At 35.3% G+C, this 21,364-nt stretch overlaps 1 protein-coding gene across 4 annotated transcripts in view; it reads left to right on the forward strand.

Moving 5' to 3' along the window:
• Window positions 1-21,364, forward strand: part of Ir25a (ionotropic receptor 25a) — a 98,326-nt gene that overhangs the window by 70,514 nt on the left and 6,448 nt on the right. For all 4 annotated transcript variants that reach the window (XM_069831571.1, XM_069831562.1, XM_069831554.1 and 1 more), the window contains 8 exons: window positions 48-245; window positions 1,524-1,723; window positions 6,069-6,207; window positions 8,575-8,825; window positions 12,026-12,225; window positions 13,784-13,916; window positions 14,090-14,220; window positions 18,301-18,526. In XM_069831571.1, coding sequence (XP_069687672.1) covers window positions 48-245; window positions 1,524-1,723; window positions 6,069-6,207; window positions 8,575-8,825; window positions 12,026-12,225; window positions 13,784-13,916; window positions 14,090-14,220; window positions 18,301-18,526 — 1,478 coding nt within the window. The remainder of the gene's footprint in view (window positions 1-47; window positions 246-1,523; window positions 1,724-6,068; window positions 6,208-8,574; window positions 8,826-12,025; window positions 12,226-13,783; window positions 13,917-14,089; window positions 14,221-18,300; window positions 18,527-21,364) is intronic.

The following is a 21,364-nucleotide window of genomic DNA, read 5'->3' on the forward strand; positions in this document are numbered from 1 at the left end:
GCAATAACATTAATATTAGAAAAATATGTTTTAATATTTTGAAACAGCAAAAGCCATTTGTGATGTACGATGGTGTGGACGAGAAGAACAGAACGAAGTTCAAGGGCTACTGCATTAACCTGATAGACGAGATAAGAAACATCACCAAGTTCGATTATGAGATATATGAAGCGCCGGACAAGAAATTTGGCAACATGGACGAGATGGGCAAATGGAACGGAATGATTAATGAACTCATTTTGAAGGTAATTTGTTACTATTGAACATATATAATTAAATTCTCAGACTATATTTTAATTAATCATTAAAAAAGCTAAATAACTGCACTTTACGGAACACATACTAAATACTAAGAAAATAATTCTTTGGTCGGCGGGAAAAGGCACATAAGTCAAAAAAGTCGATTTTTCTGTTGTACCTAATCACATAAGTCTAATAATTTTTTTTTCTAATTTTTTAAATAATAAATTTTCTTGTATTTTAAATTGTAAACTGTTTTACTTTAACATACATGAATTTCATTATTATACTTATATTCAGTTAAAAGTAAATTAAAAAGAAAGTCTCTCCTGAAAAGTTATTATTTTTTTACTTATGTGCCTTTTCCCGCCGACCAAAGAATTGTAAAATGGGGGACACAATAGTTGAGCAACTCGAATATTTTCTAAGTCAAAGAATGTCACACTGCGCATTCCGCGAGCCTAAAGTTTTAGTTCGTACTATGACGAGATACACATTAACTTCAATTTTCTGTTTAAATATTACATATATAGCTACTGAGAAAGGATTAAAACTTTAGTCTGTTACGAACAGCGCTACAGATCTCGAAACATTTTCGCCCGCTCGAAAATTATGTCCCCCACTGTACATATTTGCAGAAGTATTAGCGTTTTATTAACGATTTGTATATGAAGAGCTACCTTCCAGAGCAAAAAAAAGTCAATATTCGCTTTAACTATCACAGCAAATTCTAACTTTGTTGACATCTCAAATTAATATTAAGTTCTTAGCCTTTGGTTGCAGTGTGCATGTTCAAGAGATATCTGCAGCACGTAGAATGAGATGTGACATCTGATAACAATTGCGTCATATAACCTAGATGTAACTTAAAGCATGTGCACATTAAACTGTGATAACGGCACACACACGTAAAGCACGCGTAGACCATTTTCTTGGGGGATGTCTCATGGCAGTTAAGTAATAATTGTTGTTAATCGTGTTCCAAACTAACATGTACCGGTAATGAACTTCTTTGCTTCGTAATGATTGCCTGACAAATATTTTGTAATAAAATTATTATGAACTAGTAAAATTTTTTTCTTTCGTTACTTTAATTACCTAAGACAACAATAGTAGTAACTGTAAAAATATCTCTAACAGTATTTTAGTACTATCACAACTATGTTTATTTACTTTTTGACGGAAACTAATAAACCGGTGCATATTCAGAGAAAAAGGACCAAGTTGATGGGCTAGCAGGAGGAACATTGGTAACAGTGTAGCTAATATTTCCTCTTTCACAGAATGCGGATATCGCACTGGGGTCCTTGTCCGTCATGGCAGAGCGTGAGAACGTGGTAGATTTCACTGTCCCCTACTATGACTTGGTGGGCATTACCATCCTCATGAAGAAACCCAAAGCGGCAACGTCACTCTTCAAGTTTCTTACAGTGCTGGAGAATGATGTGTGGCTCTGCATCCTGGCTGCTTACTTCTTCACAAGGTTTGAATCTCACAAGTGACTTATTTTACATAGCTATCATAATATGAATTATTGAGATGTACCGGTAACGCGTATTAATAAAATATTTTCACCTTTAACATGTTTAAATGACACATACACACATGTACATACACATTGACACATGGTGTAAAGGCTATACATGCAGATATTTTAAAAGAAAAAAAACACATAGAGCAACGCCTCATTTGCTTTCCCTTGCTCTAAGTAGAGATGAGCTTAAACGATATTTTCAAGTACCTGTGACAATTAAATATCTGTGACGTTTATCGGTGATTTTGTCACACCGATATTTTATATCGATACGTAAGCACAATATGCATGAATTACACCGATATTTTGTCACACCGATAAAAATTAACAGGAAATATTGAAGAGCAGTGAAATGTGAATACGATTTCTCTATACACACCACTCATCAGCGATTTATATGGGGAAATCCAACAAAGAAATTATGTACATGTACCATTAACAAATAAATACTTACCTAATTGAACAGTAACATGTCAAAAGTTAACCTCATGTATCAAGAGGTTATATTGTAGATATTGAACCAGTTGATTATTTTTAAATGTAGTTGGGTATGGAGAAATTGAGGTTATATGATTATCCTAATCGTTTTAAAAATTGATACTTTTTATTGTATGTAATATAATAGATAAATTATTTTAAGTCGTGCATTAACATTATAATATTGAGTCATAGAATAAAAATTAATGAAACATAAGTATTCGGAAAAACATTGGAAAATAATTACAAAACAAAATAATTGTTCAGACAGGATTTTACATAAGATGAAGTACTGGTAACAATGGTGTTATTATTTAAACCGTGTAATAACTACATAATTTATAATAAGATGCAGAAACTACCGCCAGATTGCTGTTATTGTATCATGCGCACGCGCAAACCTACGACGTAGAGGAGAAAATATCAGTCACAGAGTACTGAATACGGAGCAGATTTCGATAGCGATATTTTGTCACAGATATTTCGCGTCATCAGTCACAGGTTTATCTATGACAAAAAAATACCTGTGACAAAATATCGGTTTGTGAAATATCGGCCATCTCTAGCTCTAAGTTTGTACATAAATGTGTCACGTACCGTATTTTATGGTCTGGTGTTTTTATGAAAGAGGAGAGGAGAGGAGAGAGGAGAAGGGGAGAGGAGGAGTGAGATGGAGAGACAAGAGAAGAGGAGAAACTGTCTACTGAATGATGCACCGAAGAAGAGTTCGGGGCAGAAGAAGATATCAGATGATAGACGGCATTAAGATAATATGGATCGTATGAGGAGACAAAGAGGAAGGCAGAAAATAAAGATTGGAAAAAGTGGGTTTGCAGTGAAAGACCTGCCCTTTGGCAGAACACTGAATGAATGAATGGAAACCAAGAGAGAAGAAACTCTTGAAAGAACAGTATTGACTTCGCCAACTCACGAGATGCGTAGAATACGCTAATTGAGCTAATTGATGAAGATATTACTGCTGTTGTTGTTTATGATGATAATGATGATAACGATCACCAAACAAATAATGGGTTGTTACTAGAAGTGAATACCGTAGTATGACTAATTTTCATGTTGAAGTTTGCCGATAAGCTATTAATGTTTGACTATAATTATATGTGTACAAAACCGCCTTTGCTTATCATAAAATAAATAAATTTTCATTAACGTTTTCGATACTTGTGTATCATCTTCAGATGTGAAATGTTAGATTAATATGATGAAAACCTTGCCTATTGGATGGAACTTAATGTGGTAATTTTCTGGTCATATTAGTGTGATTGCTTGGACTTAACTTAGGTTGATCTATGATATACATGCTATGTTAGGTTAAATCACTGCGAGTCATATGATATGATCTAAAATATAAAATAAAACTGTTTAAGAATTGTAACCACTATTAGCGTAGTTATTGAAATGTGAACACTTTGTATAAACACTTTAAAAGTTTAAATCACTTTGAACATGTGTTGGCTGTATTTGCCGATTTAAATCACTGCAAGTCATGTGATATGATATACAGCCAACATATGTTCAACGTGATTATAATTTTTCAAAGTGATTTTACAAAGTGTTCACATTCAATGACTACGCTAATAGTGGTTACAATTCTTAAACAGTTTTAATTTTTATATATTTTAGTTCATATCACATGACTTGCAGTGATTTAAATCGGCAAATACAGCCAACACATGTTCAAAGTGATTTAAACTTTTAAAGTGTTTATACAAAGTGTTCACATTTCAATAACTACGCTAATAGTGGTTACAATTCTTAAACAGTTTTATTTTATATTTTAGATCATATCATATGACTCGCAGTGATTTAACCTAACATAGCATGTATATCATAGATCAACCTAAGTTAAGTCCAAGCAGTCACACTAATATGACCCGAAAATTACCACATTAAGTTCCATCTAATAGGCAAGGTTTTCATCATATTAATCTAACATTTCACATCTGAAGATGATACACAAGTATCGAAAACGTTAATGAAAATTTATTTATTTTATGATAAGCAAAGGCGGTTTTGTACACACATAATTATAGTCAAAAATAATTATAGTCAAACATGACTAATTTTGTTTGCAAGTAACTTTACTCTAGCATTGTGTGTTAATCTCTTTGTTCAAAGGTCTTCCTGTTGCAGTTTAGTGTCTGATAATGGATTGGATTTGTAGAGTAATTGATACATGCTTAAATTTTTCCTTCCGCAGTGCGTTCTAACTACTGTATGTATGTATGTATGTATGTATGTATGTATGTATATATATATATATATATATATATATATATATATGTTAAATTCTTTTCTCACAGTTTTCCTTACGCGTTACATTTTGCCTAAGTACATGTATATTTAAAAAGTGCAGTTTACACTGTTCAGCTTTTGTTGTTGTTTTCTTTCTTTTCTTTGATGTTTTCTTATTGTTTTTATCCAGCTTCAATATTGCTCTCCATATCCTCCTTTTTCCATATTCACCTATTTTCTTGTCTTGCTCCTCCTCCATCTCTCCCTCTTATTTATTCGCTCGTTTTCATACTCTCTCTCGCTATCATAATATTAATACTCGATCACAACGCGATAACACGCTAGAAATTCCACTTCACAGATCATCTCTGTATTTCTCATCTTTCACTGTTGCTACCTCTCGTCACTGGAACTCTCTGCCGCCTAAAGTCAAGGGCTGCCGAACATCGAAATCTTTCAAATCCAAGTTAGAAAATTATCTTATGACGAGTTATCAAACTAACTTACTATTATGACAAGTATTGTATTGCATGTTTCTACGTATTCACATCTTTTTTATGTTCTTGTGATATTTAACTTATTTTATATTTTTGTTTTCATATTTCCCGATATATCTATAATGTGATTACTTGAGCTATATATAATCATAATTTTCCTTACTGCGTGTACCTAAAAATATTGTATTCATTGTATGCTTTGTACTTCACTATTTTATTACTATTTTATTATTATTATTATTATTATTATTATTATTATTATTATTATTATTATTTCTCACTCTCCGATGTACAGTAAGTATGTACGAATGAATGAATACTTATTAACTACGAATAGTTTTCACTTGGTGGCGGTTACAGAAAATAATAAATGTATGTAAGATAAGAATGGGTTACAGATCTAAACACTTGTGTAGTATTATTTAAGTAGGCCTATATATCTAAATACGTAAGACATTATTGCATGAAAAACCTTTGTACTTATCCTTCTTATTCATTCTCTTCTTGAATTTATTTTAGATATAAACATTTTACTTCATATTGTTTCTCTCCTCTCCTCTCCTCTTTTTTTTTATCACGTACTGGTCTATGTGGTCCCGCGCCGTGGCGTCGCGGTCTAAGGCATCCCGCCTAGGACTCGCATTACGGAATGAGCACTGGTTCGAGTCCTCAAGGGAAAAGAAATTTTCTCATGAAATTTCGGCCAGTGTATGGGACCGGTGCCCGCCCAGCATCGTGATGCACTTGGGGAGCTACGATAGGTAGCGAAAACCTGGTTTCGCAAACCAGCTATAACGGCTGGGAGGATCATCGTGCTAACCACACGATACCTCCATTCTGGTTGGATGATCGTCCACCTCTGCTTCGGCATGTGGACGTGAGGCCAGCAGCCGGCTGGTCGGTATTGGCCCTGCAAAGGGCAGTAGCGCCATGGATTTTATTTTACTGGTCTATGTGACTCGTTACAGCATTTGTCATCTTTTCGATGATGTGCCTGACGGCCTCTTTCCATTTGGAATCTAGGATTATTATATCAGTCTTTTAATTATTTTGTAATATTATTCCAGTTTTCTGATGTGGGTATTTGATCGTTGGAGCCCATACAGTTATCAGAACAATAGAGAGAAGTACAAGGACGATGAAGAAAAGAGAGAGTTCAATCTGAAGGAATGCCTCTGGTTCTGCATGACTTCTCTAACACCTCAGGTAGGCGATTTAGATTCAGACACTATCATATTGACTACAATGTAGGTCTACACATATATTAGAGAGAAATATTTCAGTTTATAGATAACATAAGTGAACTATTTTTTAAAGTTCGTATTTCAGAGGATATGTGAATCAACTGTTTATGAAAGAGATTAGTTATCACAAGCCTCAAAACACTCATCCATAACTCAGTCAAATGAAGACTTCTCACCAAAAGGATTGAGAATCGCTCACACAGAAATTTCATGAGTCATGGGATTTGTTGTGGACAAGACAATGAAGCTGGCTGATGAGCAAGTTTCTTGTACTTGTTTTTTTGAAAGATGGGACATGACAGTTAAGCGGCCGAGCTTGGAACTACAGTGCCATGTTGCCAATATGAACTACCACGCTGCCAACTGATGGAAGCTAGCAATTGTCGTTAAGATGGCTGACGTTAAAACATTCATTGACAATTGGCGCGAAGGTAGGAAAACAATACAAAAATCGACAGAGAATCAAAGACGAAACGTACCAATGCTAATATTGTGCACAATAAATGTCGCCAAGAGCGCTATTAAGCACCCACCACGTGGAAACGGTAAGTTTGGCAACTCAACCGTTGTTACCATAGCAACAGGCCTACCACGCTATGTGACATTCAGTTGTTTCTCCGATCGACTTACTTCCTTCGAATATCGAAATATATACGCAACTATCAATCATTGCAGTTCGGAAATACCAACATCAAAACAAACATAAAATAGTGTACCAGTAGTGCCAAAAAGTAACCAAACATGTGTAGATATCTTTGTTGCAGATGACATGTAATCATTTACACAACACCGCCTTCAAAGTACGCCCCCTGGGTAGTGACACACTTGTGCCAGCGTCCATACCACGTCTCGAAACATTCCTGCAGCCCATTTTTCATCACTTCCCGCAGAGCGTGTGTCGCATGAATTTTCACTTCTTCGGCTGACGCAAACCGCCCTTGAGTAGGGATTTGACCTTTGGAAATAGGTAGAAATCTGCTGGAGTAAGATCTGGAGAACATGGATGGACAGGTATTTTATGTTTTGCGAGGAATTCGCTTACCAAGAGCGACCGATGTGCAGGGGTATTATCATGATTGTCCTTACCTCAAATTGGATCATTTTCTTCGAACTGCATCACGAAGACGTCGAAGAATTGCAACATATGTCTTCTTACTGACAGTTCGACCCTCAGAAATAAACTCGAAATGTACGAGACCCTGGATATCGAAGAACACTTCAAACATTACTTTCTCCTTTGATCGGTCTGCACAATGAGTCTATACGCCTGGAGAGTAGGCCACGTACCACACGGCCAAGGCAGAGAAGTTGCCTATAGAGCATGGCGTTTCCACCCGAAGTGCGAGTACTTTCTGACTCTACTGGTATATATGAATCAATCGCAACCTGAAAATACGTGTTTTGGCGCTTACTTCCTTTTACCTTCTGACGCAAGACTTGTTTGAATTTTAAGTCGTGAACCACTGAAAGAGTGCTTGTATGAGACAGAGAAACTCTTTTCTAAGAGCACTGCAAGAAGGCTGAGACCTTCGCCGCAATTTAGGACTCTGAATTTGTTTTGGTTTGAATAGTTTCACAAAATTGTGTCCCATGTTGATATTGTCTACAGCCAAATTCGGTTTTGACAATTTGACACCGCAAAAGCAAAACCATTTTAAGATCTTCAATGTTGTGGTTGAGTGAATTCTACATGCAGTGAATGATACACGGCAAAGAAACAAATTCTGAAACAAAGAACTTACGAACGTAATAATGCAGAATATCGGATGGAACAGAAGTATGCGTTCGCTTTGAGGAAACAAGTCAGCTTAATGCTGCAAAATTTCTGTATTCTGAAGATTACGAAGAATTTTCTAACAAATTTATACAAAGTAGGCCTAACCTCGATCTGACGATTGAAAATTACTCCATATTAAACAATCAGAGCCAGAAGATTGAACTATTGATTCCATATGAACGCCTAGACTTTAAAAATATCGACTGTGTTATTCATTTTCTTTAGATACCGTAATTTACTGTAGTAATCTTAGAAAAATAGTAACAAAACCAGTTGCACTAGCATGGTCTGAAAGATATTTTTATCCTTAAATAGAGTTAACATATTGAACATAAATTCCAGGAATCAAGAACAATTAATTATTATTGCTCTTGTTTGGCCTACGCTGTCAAAACACGACGGATTATAGTATCAATGTTAGCAAGATTTGCTAGCAATAAAAATTGGAGAATAGATTAGGACTTTCGCTTTTAAGGGATAAGTAATCATTTTTAGTTTTGTAGCATATTTGTTTACTAATTTCACGAGGCGACACTGACTAATGATTTTCAGGGTGGTGGTGAAGCTCCGAAGAATCTATCCGGTCGACTAGTTGCTGCGACGTGGTGGCTGTTCGGTTTCATTATCATCGCGTCCTACACTGCCAACTTGGCTGCCTTCCTCACGGTGTCCCGGTTGGACACTCCGGTTGAGTCCTTGGACGACCTCGCCAAACAATATAAAATCCAGTACGCACCGCTCAACAACTCCGCTGCTCAAACATACTTCAAGAGAATGGCTGACATTGAGACAAGATTCTATGAGTAAGTTAAAAAAATGATTATAATGTTTCATAAATTCATATTTCCTTCATTCATCATTATAGAAAAATATAATTTTCTAGACTGTCATTCAGACGTTTAAATTAGAAATACCTTCATCTGATAAGATATATAGGGGCAGTGAGAAATGAGATATCGATGTATTATTCCACTTTGCTTGTTTATGTTGATAAATGTTTTTTTCTACGTGAAGAAGATGATTTTGAGATTATCTTGTAAAATTGTATACTATAGTCCCGACGCTGTTATTTCCGGCGTGACTCCGCCTCTTTGCTTACGTCTTAGAAAGTGGAGGCTCTATAAAGTCTAGGTAGGTAGTATCGTTCGCCATTTTTGTTCTTAAGTTGCCGAGCTACCATACGAGAAATCTATTTGCTACACCATTAAACATTATCATGTCGTAGCTCCTATGATAATAAATCAAACGCAATGTAATTCAGCAAATAATTGAGCGGCAAATAACGTCTTCGTGTGCTTTCTGCGAACGCCAACGAAAGAGCTAAAATGGCGGGCGATTATATTAAGTATTTATCGAGCCTTAAGAAATGAATCAGCGAATCACACGTTTAAATGTAGCCGAATTGCAACGCGATTGGCTGCCGGAAATTAGAGCGACGGGACTATAGTTTTTGTTATGGTGCTGAAGTTGTAAAATAGGATCGTCTAAGTGACATGCGATTTTTGTGTTGGCAATAATGTAACGTATCTTGTGCTTTATGTAATCGTAGACGAGTATTATACTTTCAAGGTCATTTTATATTCTATTTCGTGATTATGCAACTTTCTTTAAGATTTTGGTGTTATCTTTTCATTTTGTGATTATGTTGCGTATTCTTGTCTCTTCTTAGGGTTTATTTTTTTATAATGTAGTGGATATTGAAGGGAGGTTTCGAACCTGTTGATTTCATTTTTTCATAATATTTGCAGTTCTGATAACATAGATATGCATCCATAGATAGTTGCTAACCATTAGGATCGCTACTATCGCCTCGTTACAGACAATGCGAAATAGTACCTGCACAGTCTATTGTTCCTAGTGCCCTCACAACTCATGCTTCGTGACTATATATACTAGACTGTGATTTTACCACAGTCTAGTATATACAGTCACGAAGCTTGAGTTTATGAGGGTACTAGGAACAATAGACTGTACAGTGTGCAGGTACTATTTCGCATTGTCTGTAACGAGGCGATAGTAGCAATCCTATAGTCGCGACGCTTTATTCCCGGTGTGACTCCTCCTCTTTGCTTACGTCTTAGGGTACGTACACATTGGAGCAACGATAAACGATAAAAGAAATGAGCTAGCGATGCTTTGGTATTATCGAAGAATCAAGTGTTCATATCGGAGCAACGAGGACGCGAGAAGAGAACATTTTGATTTGTCACTAGAAGATATTCTATGCATCCACTTAATGAAATAAGATATATAGGAAATATCAGCTGCTAAGTTCAAGGTTAATATAACTTAAATACGTGCAAAATTAAACCCGTTTCTCATCCCAAAGATAGTATAAATTCGTTGTGTTGTGATTGGTTCTTGTGATCACATAACATATGACGAATAAATACACAACTGATCAATTTGCCAATATCTACAATAATTAATTTAATACGCCGAAATAATAATAAATCGATTAATATTCGGATATATTGATAATCACCGGTAATTATACAGATTAATATTACCTTAATCAGAGATCATATGAACGACAAGAGCGAAGAAAATGGAACTTTTCATTTTCGTTGCTTTTATCTTGTATCTTCGCTTTTATCGTTACTCCAATATGCACATCTCAATAACAATGCTTGCTTCAATTCTCTCTGATATAGCATCGCTGCTTCTTTTATCGTTTATCGTCGCTCCAACGTGTACGTACCCTTAGGAAGTGAAGGCTCTATAAAGTCTAGGTATTTAGTATCGTTTGCCATTTTTGTTCTTCCGTTGCCGAGCTGCTATACCAGGAATCTATTTGCCACACCGTTAAACATTATCATGCCGTAGTTCCTATGATAATAAATCAAACGCACTGTAATTGAGCGGCAAATAACGTCTTCGTGTGCTTTCTGCAAACGCCAACGAAAGAGTCAAAATGGCGGGCGATTATATTAAGTATTTATCGAGCCTTAAGAAATGAATAACGTCATCAACAGCGAATCACAAGACGCACACGTTTAAATGTAGCCGACCTGCAACGCGATTGGCTGCCGGAAATTAGAGCGACGGGACTATAGTGGTTAGCAACTATCTATGGATGCATATTTACTACGTACTGAACTTCGTGACTATATACTACTGGGTGTTCAGTTCAAAGTGTGTCATGGCTCGCTGTATGTCGTCATGTGGCTAGTCGATGAGCCTAGAGAATTCAATATTCCTACATTTCCGCAGAGGTGTATTACCTATGTGCCAGAGAAGTTGCCTAGCAAGTACGGCGTTCATTCAGAAGAGTACTTATCGATACGTACGGTAACGCCGGTAGTGTCAGGAATGTGAACTGTTTCGAAACATGTACTGAGGTGAGTTTTTTCTTACTGTCGAGATATGTGGAGAGGGTTAAGACGATACTTACGTATTTGTTGACATTAACTTGGACGGTCAACATGGACACGGAGCATTTGATTTGTATTGTGGAATGTTGCCGTACGCAACCGATGATAACAAATATCCTGCGTACGACTTGGCCGCGGAAAACACAGTTCGAAAGAGGTTATGGTAGCACACAGACCGTACAGACCGCCATCTGTTGCTACGAAGTTCAAGTTATACCGTAGGTACACGTTCTCAAGTTCAGATTGAACGCCTTGATTAATAGGCAACCTCTCTGACACAAAAGCTGAAACTCGCTTCAAATCGCTGACTCATCAACAATGACGTCATGACACACTTTGAAATGAACACCCAGTAGACTGTGGTAGTAGTGTGTTTCTGCCGCAATTACTGCTGCTCATGGTGATACTGTTGGTGGTGTAAGTTGATGCGATATTGGCAGTTATGGGTAGTAGTGGTGTTAATAATAATAATAATAATAATAATAATAATAATAATAATAATAATAATAATAATAATAATAATAATAATATACATCTTTGAAGTTAGAAGTGATAAATGACTTACTTGAACGTTTTTAAACACGTCCTACTCATAAATGTAATGATTGATTGATTTCGGTTTGTGGCAGAATATGGAAGGATATGAGCCTCAACGACAGCTTGAGCGATGTGGAGAGAGCAAAGCTGGCCGTCTGGGATTACCCTGTGAGTGACAAGTACACCAAGATATGGCAGGCCATGAAGGAGGCCGGTTTCCCAGAGAGCCTCGATGATGCCGTGGATAAAGTCCTCAAATCCAAGTCCTCAAGCGAGGGTTTTGCGTATATAGGTAAGGATAAATTCACTCTTTCATATTTCATACCTTACTGGTTCAAAGTGGTCTGCATACACACTACTTCAATATAGAATTTAAATAATAAAGTTGAATTAAATTAATATGAATATTTCTGATGTACACAATGGCTAAGTAGTCAAGTGTTACGTAGAAGTCACGGTCTTGGGTTCGGATCCCAGCTACAACTAGTCTAATACGTATGTATTAGACTGTGCTACAACTGAGAATGTTTTTCCATTGTCAATATGAAGTCAAATGTTGCCTTGGATGGAGATCCGCCATCATACCAACTTTACACTATTGGAGTTTACCAAAATATTGGTCTCTTGCTAGATCTAAAAAAATCCAAGTCAAGGCTCACCCCTGGCCATAAAACCAAGAAAGGAAGAAAGAAAGAGATAGAGACGGAGAGACAGTAAGAAAGAAAAGGGAAAGAAATAACAAAAGAAAAACGGTCTCTCCGCACAATATGACTATAGTTTGACGCAAATAAAGAGGGGAGACCAAGAGATCATTTATTACCTTCCCTATTTCGCGAAATATTTTTATCTGAAACGTAATCACAACATAAAGTAATTTCAAGCATGTGATTCGTCATGCAGGGTATGTACAGATAAGGAATTAAAATTTGGAGCGAGTCTTGATGGGAGTCCACCTTATGTATACAACAATTTCGCACGACGGTCCACAAATAGCATATATACATACAGTAGGTTCTTGTTTATTGCACATGCGTAGTGTTTTGTAAGTGAAACTTGTACAATAAGGAAGCTCCAAATTTTATTTCCGTATCTGTACATTCGTAAACTTATCTACCTTCAAATTACAAAGAATTACAGTAAAACTTCTTTTATACTTTTCATTTCACTTCACTTTCTTTTATACTTTCCGCACTTTATAACGTTTTTCACACTTATTGGTTTTTTTTTCTGAGATCCGGCAAAATTTTAATACTTACCATGTTAATTATTTCGGATATTATTTTTCGTTTATTCGTTTTTTTTTTTTTTTTTTTTGCACTTGTACGATAGTATTTTAAACACGGGGAGATAGAAAACGCCCTTTGTTCGTTTTAAATTAATTTTCCTCGAAATTAGATGTGCCGTGAAAATGTAACAGCGCGAAAATACAGCACGTGTTAATTGTTAAGATAGGGCCAGCTTTGAAATTTTGCGGAAATTCGAAGCTACTCATGCTTGTTCTGGATTGAAGTTTGAAATGCAATAATTATATTAGCCACTTTTGGCTCTGAACATCTAAGATTTTCTAATCTTACCTTCTTCAAGAACATATGTCGTAAATTTGAGTAGGCCTACTGTATGAAAGAACAAAGATGACTTGAATATGAAGTTCTAAATTTCTCTTGTGAAAATGTTAATAAATTGACTTAACTCGTTCTTTCCCTGTAGGCTTAGTCTTCAAATGCTACTTTAGATGTTATTAAATGTCGTTTCAGTTAACTTGTACGTTTTTCTAACTATGTGGTTTTTCAGACCCCTATAGAAGCGTATAATTGAACTTTTACTGTAATAATTTTTTCTGTGTTGTATAGGTGATGCTACAGATATCAGATACTTAGTTCTGACCAGTTGTGACTTGCAGATGGTTGGAGAAGAATTCTCCAGAAAACCTTATGCCATTGCTACACAACAGGGATCTCCCCTCAAAGATCAATTCAACAACGCGTAAGTGTACAATATAAACTACATACTGACAAAGTCAATTATTTCATGAACTATGACTTTTGTGGACACTGGTACCGTACATTATAATTGTGACACATGCTGCACATCCCAGTACAAAGTAGCCTAGTAGTTATTTATTTCTAATGAATATATATATATATCCTTTGTAACAGAATCCTACAGCTCTTGAACAAAAGAAAACTGGAGAAGCTGAAGGAACAATGGTGGAACCAAAATCCAGAGAAGAAGAAAAATTGTGAGAAACAGGATGACCAAACAGATGGTATCAGCATCCAGAATATTGGTAAGCACAGCTATTTTTTTTTTATTTTGAGTCACATAGCCTATATTGTAATAATGTCTTCAAATCTAACAGAACTTATGTTGTAAAACTATGAAGATTTCTAAAGCAAAAAGTGTGGCTTCTTTTTCTGCATTGAAGTTAGTTTAATGTCATATATTGTCAGCGACTGATTTTTTTTTTTTTCAGCAGACCATTCCTAACTTAAAATAGTTTTGGATTTTCAACATGTACTGTACACATTTGCAACTCGTGGAATCAGTGAATTGTGGTTGTCTTAAGAAGGAAACATAACTTATTAAAACATGAAATATTAATAATGTATAGTGATAATTTTCTGCAATTTTGAGAGAAATATTACTTACTTACGGCATTTAGAGAACCAGCAGGTTCATTGCCGCCCTCACATAAGACCGCCATCAGTCTCTAATCTGAGCAAGATTAATCCAATCTCTACCATCATATTCCACCTCCCTCAAATCCATTTTAATATTATCCTCCCATGTCTCGGCCTCCCCCAAAGGTCTTTTGTGCGAGATCGCTTGGTTTCCGCACAAAACCAATCCGCGGTAAGTCTAAAATTCCACATTCAGTATTCCCAACCTAACACACATAACAATTTCCCTCTTCTTACCGCTTAAGTGACATATTTATTTTACTCCCTTAGGCTTTTAACATTTTATTTTTAGAGACGTTCAATATAGTAATAATTATAAATTGGAAACTTACCACTGCAATTTCACCTAAATTGCATTGTTAATTATTGTTTTTAAATAGTTGCAAAAATTAAGTAAACTCTACAACTCCACTAAAGTTACTGCATTCGTGATGCATGTAACATTAAGGAAGCCGTTTGTTTTAAGTTCGCATTTATAGACTGGGGAAAAAAAAACAGACGTATATCACGGCCTGCTGGAGTATAGTAAACAAAGAAAACATTTTAAAGCAACATTGTTGAAGATAGATATTTTTGTTTTGCAAATTTTCTGTCATTGAACAGAAACCAAGATGGAGATTTCATTGCAACTAATTAGAAATTCCTCTTTCAGGTATGTAATAAACGATCTTCGCACAAAATAATGTACGATACACAAGCAGTATGTTTTCTTTCAATTCTCGGAAATTAAAAAAGCTCAACTACGTTTCGCTTTTTCAAACTTTTCCTCGAACATGAAAACTTCAACATACCGCTCTTGTAACGCATATTACTATTTCCTCCAGTCTCCCAACTAACACTCTATATGCATTTCTGGATTCGCCCATACGTTCTACATGCCCTACCCATCTCAAACGTCTCGATTTAATGTTTCTAATTATGTCAGGTGAAGAATACAATGCGTGCAGTTCTGCGTTGTGTAACTTTCTCCATTTTCCTGTAACTTCATCCCTCTTAACCCAGATATTTTCCTTAGCACCTTATTCTCAAACACCCTTAATTTCTGCTCCTCAAAGTGAGAGTCCAAGTTTCACAACCATACAGAACAACCGGTAATATAACTGTTTTATAAATTCCAACTTCCAGCTTTTTTGAGAGCAGACTGGATGACAAAAGCTTCTCAACCGAATAATAATAGACATTTTCCATATTTATTCTGCATTTAATTTCCTCCCGAGTGTCATTTATATTTGTTAGACTACTGTTGCTTCAAGATATTTGAATTTTTCCACCTCTTCAAAGGATAAATTTCCAATTTGTATATTTCTATTTCGTACAATATTCTGGTCACGAGACATAATCATATACTTTTTCTTGTTGTTCTCTAATGGCCGCAATTTGAGATCATTTAACCCATTATACTTTGTCTTTTCGGGATTTACTTCGAAACCTATCTTTTTACTTGCTTCAAGTAAAATGTTAGTGTTTTCTCTAACAATTTGTGGATTTTCTTGAGAGAAATATTAAATTAAATAAATTAACCTGCACACACATGGTGGAAAATGATTGCAAATCGGTATGCTACGGACAATGAAATAAATTAGGAAATAATGTTATTATCTGGACATTAACGTCATTTCCGATTCCTACTTTTTACTTCTAGCCTATAAAGTAATGTCTGGGAATTTATACAACTGACCAAAGAGCATTTGGCATTTTGGTGTACTTCTGATGAAATTAGAACAATATAATATATTGCCTAGATAATGACATTAATAGCCTAATTGGGTATTGTTGATAAAAATGAAGAAGAAAATAAGCACATTATAATCTCGAAATATACTATTTATTTTCTTCTACATTAAACAGAAAATTTTAACACTTTTTTTCACAACACGAACCTCCATGACAATTCCTTTCATGGTAAACAGTAGGCCTGTATTGTAACTTTCACTTGTTTTCGGAAGACAAACTTTCATGACACGACACTTACACCTATTTCTTCTAGGCCTATATTTAGTTTTGCAGTGACACCTCTGATAACTTTGTGATCCTGATATACTGGTAATGCTAGTTGAAATTTCTTCTCTGAGACTTTTTTCTCTACCTTTCGTCGACTCCAAGGCTTCGTCCAGTGCACGGAATATTCAATACAGGAATTTATTTCTGACCTGGTATAATTTTACTTTAATATATGTGAAGTAGTGCCTAAAATCTTAGTTAATACATTTTTTAAGTTTCTCATAGAAGGAGGCTTTAATAATCAAAATCGTCAGTATGGCCTATATAGGTCGGGACATAGTTATTAAAGTAAGTTACATATATGTGTATTACAAATTGAAACGGGCTACTAAAAGTTATTTTTACATTTACTTCATATGTATATTAAGGTTAAAGCAATGATATAATTATGTAGTCTTCGGGTACATTTTGTACTTGAAAGTAGTTATAACGTAATATGTACTTATAGATCTTATACATGTTATTCTCAACTCCCGTCACCATCGGGAAAACCTCGATCACGGTCCACATCTGGAGTGGGAACACGTACAGTCATTCCTTTGTCAACTGGGAAACTTGCTTTATGATAGTCTCATCATTTTAGCTGCTAGTTTCTGACAACGTTCTCTAGATCTCTTGCGCTCCTGCTTCATTTTCTCCGTTCCGTCAGAGACAATTGTGAAAATCAACTGAATTATTGTACAGGACTCGAGTTACCGCCTCTGGTAGTAGGGGAATACCAGAAGGGAAATCAGGGAGTGGAATAGCGAGAACTGATCAAATGGGATCTGAAGGAATGACGTAAGACATTCAAAGTGTATAATGTCATGAATTAAAACGTCTTGATTCTAGACACGATAATGTTTCTATATATACCTAATACTGTTTCATGAAAACTTGTATATCATGGACTTGCTGAAAAATCGAACTTCAGGAAATTTACGAATACATCTTAAATGGTAATGCAATTATGATTCATATAATAGCATAAGTTTAATGATGTTTATATTTTTAACGCTGAAAATAACAACTTGCAGAATTGCATCGATTTTCTTATATTAAATTTACTTAACAATCCTAAAACCTTGCTTTGGGCTTCTGAAAATATGTTTCTTAAAAGAAATACTACGAGATCAAATGTGCATGTATTTAAATATGTTAGTGCGATGATTTTCTTTTTCATTTCTTCTGCATAATAATAATAACAATAATAATAATAATAATAATAATGTTATTTTTATTATTATTGTTACCGGTATTATTTTGTTATTATTGTTATTATTTTGTTATTATTATTATTTTTATTATTATTTTATTATTATTATTATTATTATTATTATTATTATTATTATTATTATTATTATTATTATTATTGATATGCTCTGAAAGCTGGTAATAACTTGTTATAATTAAAATTGGTTAAAATGTGGCCCATCCACAATATTGCATAAGGAAGGGTTCATAAATCATCTGGAAGAACCTACTGTAAGAACCTGTCAGTCTCTTTTGTAAGAAATGGCAGCTAACTAACGAAGCTACGCCTAATACAGTTCAATAAGAGAGTGAACGTACCCAAATTAACAGTTTCAATAAAACCATAGAAAATGAAAAATGCTTTGAAGTGTTGGTGTTACGCTGTTTCTGTAGTTGCTGTGGTATCTCAGCCTACCTACGTGTAAGTATTTTATGACGATGTTCTTCTGCAGGCGGTGTATTCATCGTTATCTTCGTGGGCATTGGTCTGGCCTGCATTACACTGGCGTTTGAGTACTGGTGGTACAGGTTTAAGAAGAGTCCTCAGGTGGTTGATGCAGGCAATGTGGTGGTTCAGCCTCGTCAGATTCCCACGGCAGGAGGTGGAAAAATGGACCAAGGGCTCACAATGCAAGGCTTCAGATCTCGTAACCCTACTTTTCCAGAGCACAATTTCCGGTAAGACTTTTTCCTGTATCTCTAAATAATATCGCCGATCTATGAATAAAATCTTATAATTATTTAAAAGGTTATAGAAATAAAAGGTACCGGTACATCATTGTCCATAATACTGTAATGTTGATAAAATTCCATTTGAGTCATATTTTTTTAATTAAATACATTTTAGAATTTATTATTATTAGTAGTAGTAAGTAGTAGTAGTATCAAAATTCAAAACGAAGTTGGCAAAAGAAAATTCAACCTTAAAACTAAAAAAATCACCATAATCCACTAGCATATGTAGTAATGGGGAAAAATGGTTAGGTTTCATCCTTAGGGTATTAAGTAAACTGACCCGGACTATAGCTTAGAATAGGGGTGCAGAAATTAGGCTCCCTGGAGAGCCGCTGTCAAGGGCTTTTGACCAAAGGTTCTCACCAGCGCAAGGGTAGAGGAAACCTACGAACGCGCTATATTGAAAGACTAATCAGCTCTGTATGAACAAGCGTTCTTTTTGTTCAGGAATGAATTTATGTGAAGGTAATGCAATGAGTTTTCTGTTAAAGGAAATAATGCTTATTGGAATAATAAACGTAAATTTATTTACATCTTGGTTTTTGGAGAAAAAAAAAACTGCTTTCGTACAGTAGTGGCAAAAAAAAAACCGGACCGACCCTTGTAACTGATTTCAGAGCCTTGTTCACTCCAGAGCACGATAGACTGGTAACTAAGACTTTCGTGGTTCGAATCCTGCCTGGGAAGGAAACTTTATTTTTTTGTTCCTTATTCAAATTTATTCCCAATACTTTTCGATTGCTGATAAAATTCATGTTCTGAGAATAATAAGTTAATTAAGTAGTAAAATATCGCTGCAATCGAAAAGTATTGGGAATAAATTTGAATAAGGAACAAAAAAAAGGTTTCCTTTTCAGGCAGGATTCGAACCACGAAAGTCTTAGTTACCAGTCTATCGTGCTCTGGAGTGAACAAGGCTCTGAATTCAGCTACAAGGGTCGGTCCGGGTTTTTTTTTTTTTTTGCCACTACTGTACAAAGCTGACAACGCGTTCCCTTCACAACAAGTTCATGAATGTTTGCGTTAATTTTCTTAGCCGTCATCAACCGAAAGTAATTAGACAAGTGTTTATCCGACATTCTCCTAAGAATATGTGACTATGATGAAAATACAGCTTCACAAACATAAGTCGTCGCGAACAATGAAAACAGATTTGCAACAAAAGCACCTAACGTAGGAAATCATCGCGTTTTTGCAGCAGCTTTCCAAAATTCGTCAATCGTTGGGGTCTTCTACTGGTCGTGCTCCAATTCATGTTAATAGAATTACAATATTTGTTATTAACCAGAATATAATTTGGTTAATAGGGTAAAATTGTATACCTCAGAAGTTTGAATTGTATATGGGTATAATGAATAGAATTGCAATAGATATTACTAGGGCAATTACTCCTCCTAATTTAATGTCTATTGCTTATCTTCCAATGTAGATTCGCATTGTAGCTCAATCAGTTCGGAAGAAAAATCTCCCGAATAATCGTGGGATAATGGATCCGCTGTATAAGGGGAAGTGAATAGTAAAAACTGCTTTGTCATTCGATCGAAGTCAGAGAAACGTTGTTTAAATTTCTCAGACAGGCTGTGCAAATGACTAATAAAATGTTCCTTTCTCACTGGCTTCAAAGACAAACAAAATAATCGAAGTGTCGGGAAATTCTCTAAATTATTTGCATACCGCACAAGGACAATTTGAGAATAAACGCTTTGACTCTGTCACGTAAATGTGGTACCAGTGAAACGTTTCCCTAAGACTTACGTTAAGGTGATTTAATTTGGTAGACATGTCGGACAGGTCTTGCCACCAATTCAGGTACGTCGAATTTTTTCTCCTTTAAAATATTTCAATTTCTTTTCTGAAGTTCGCAAATCTCGCCAATGTCTCGCATTTACATGGCTCTTACCTTTCGGTATGCGGCTCCTGGAAGAGACTCGAATCTGATTGTCGTAGCCTCTAGCACCGAAAAAGCCTAAGTTCGGCTCCCTGGCTTAAAAGGCCATATGCCTTATTCTGAAACCATTATAACACACCTTCTCCATAGGTTTGATTGAGATAGTCGCAATCAATGCGACAGAAGTGGGTGGGTGATCCATCATAGTGCAGCAACATGCAATACTAACATCGCCTTTCCACGTTGACAAACTGGGTTCGAATCCCCATGGATTTATTTAGAATTCCTAGTGGACAAAGACTGTATTAGGTGGTAGGTTTTCGCTAGTTACTTCTGTATCCCTACCGGAATTCTAGCATTGCTCCATTAAGGGGACACTATGGTGAAATAATGCTGAAAAATTAAGAAACTCCATTTTTTTATATTCGTAATTATATTTGAGACTGTTTTAAATAATCTAGCCATATAATCAAATGTGGCCAGACATACGGTTCGTGAGTGAGTTGAGAGAAATGTTCGTTTATTTTTTTATACTGTTTTCTCGACTTTAAAATTTTAAGCAGTTTACTGAATAAGAAAAGCTCCTTGCACAACAGTTGTCAGATTGGTCTGAAACTTCTTATAGAGGTCAATTAAATATTGATAAATAAAATATAATTTGCATTTGTGCGAGTTTCTTCAGGACATATTCATATTACACTTAGATTAAAATAGGCTGTAATGGTAATCATGGAATTAATATATACGGTATATATATATATATATATATATATATATATATATATATATTGTGATTCTCTATTTAGACTGAACTCATAAAGTTAATTAATTTTTAATCCCATGACTATTTTCAAGCTTTTGAGCAAATATGAATTAACAATTTTGAAAACTTT

This window comes from Periplaneta americana, chromosome 1, assembly GCF_040183065.1.
Source record: "Periplaneta americana isolate PAMFEO1 chromosome 1, P.americana_PAMFEO1_priV1, whole genome shotgun sequence".
NCBI lineage: Eukaryota > Metazoa > Arthropoda > Insecta > Blattodea > Blattidae > Periplaneta > Periplaneta americana.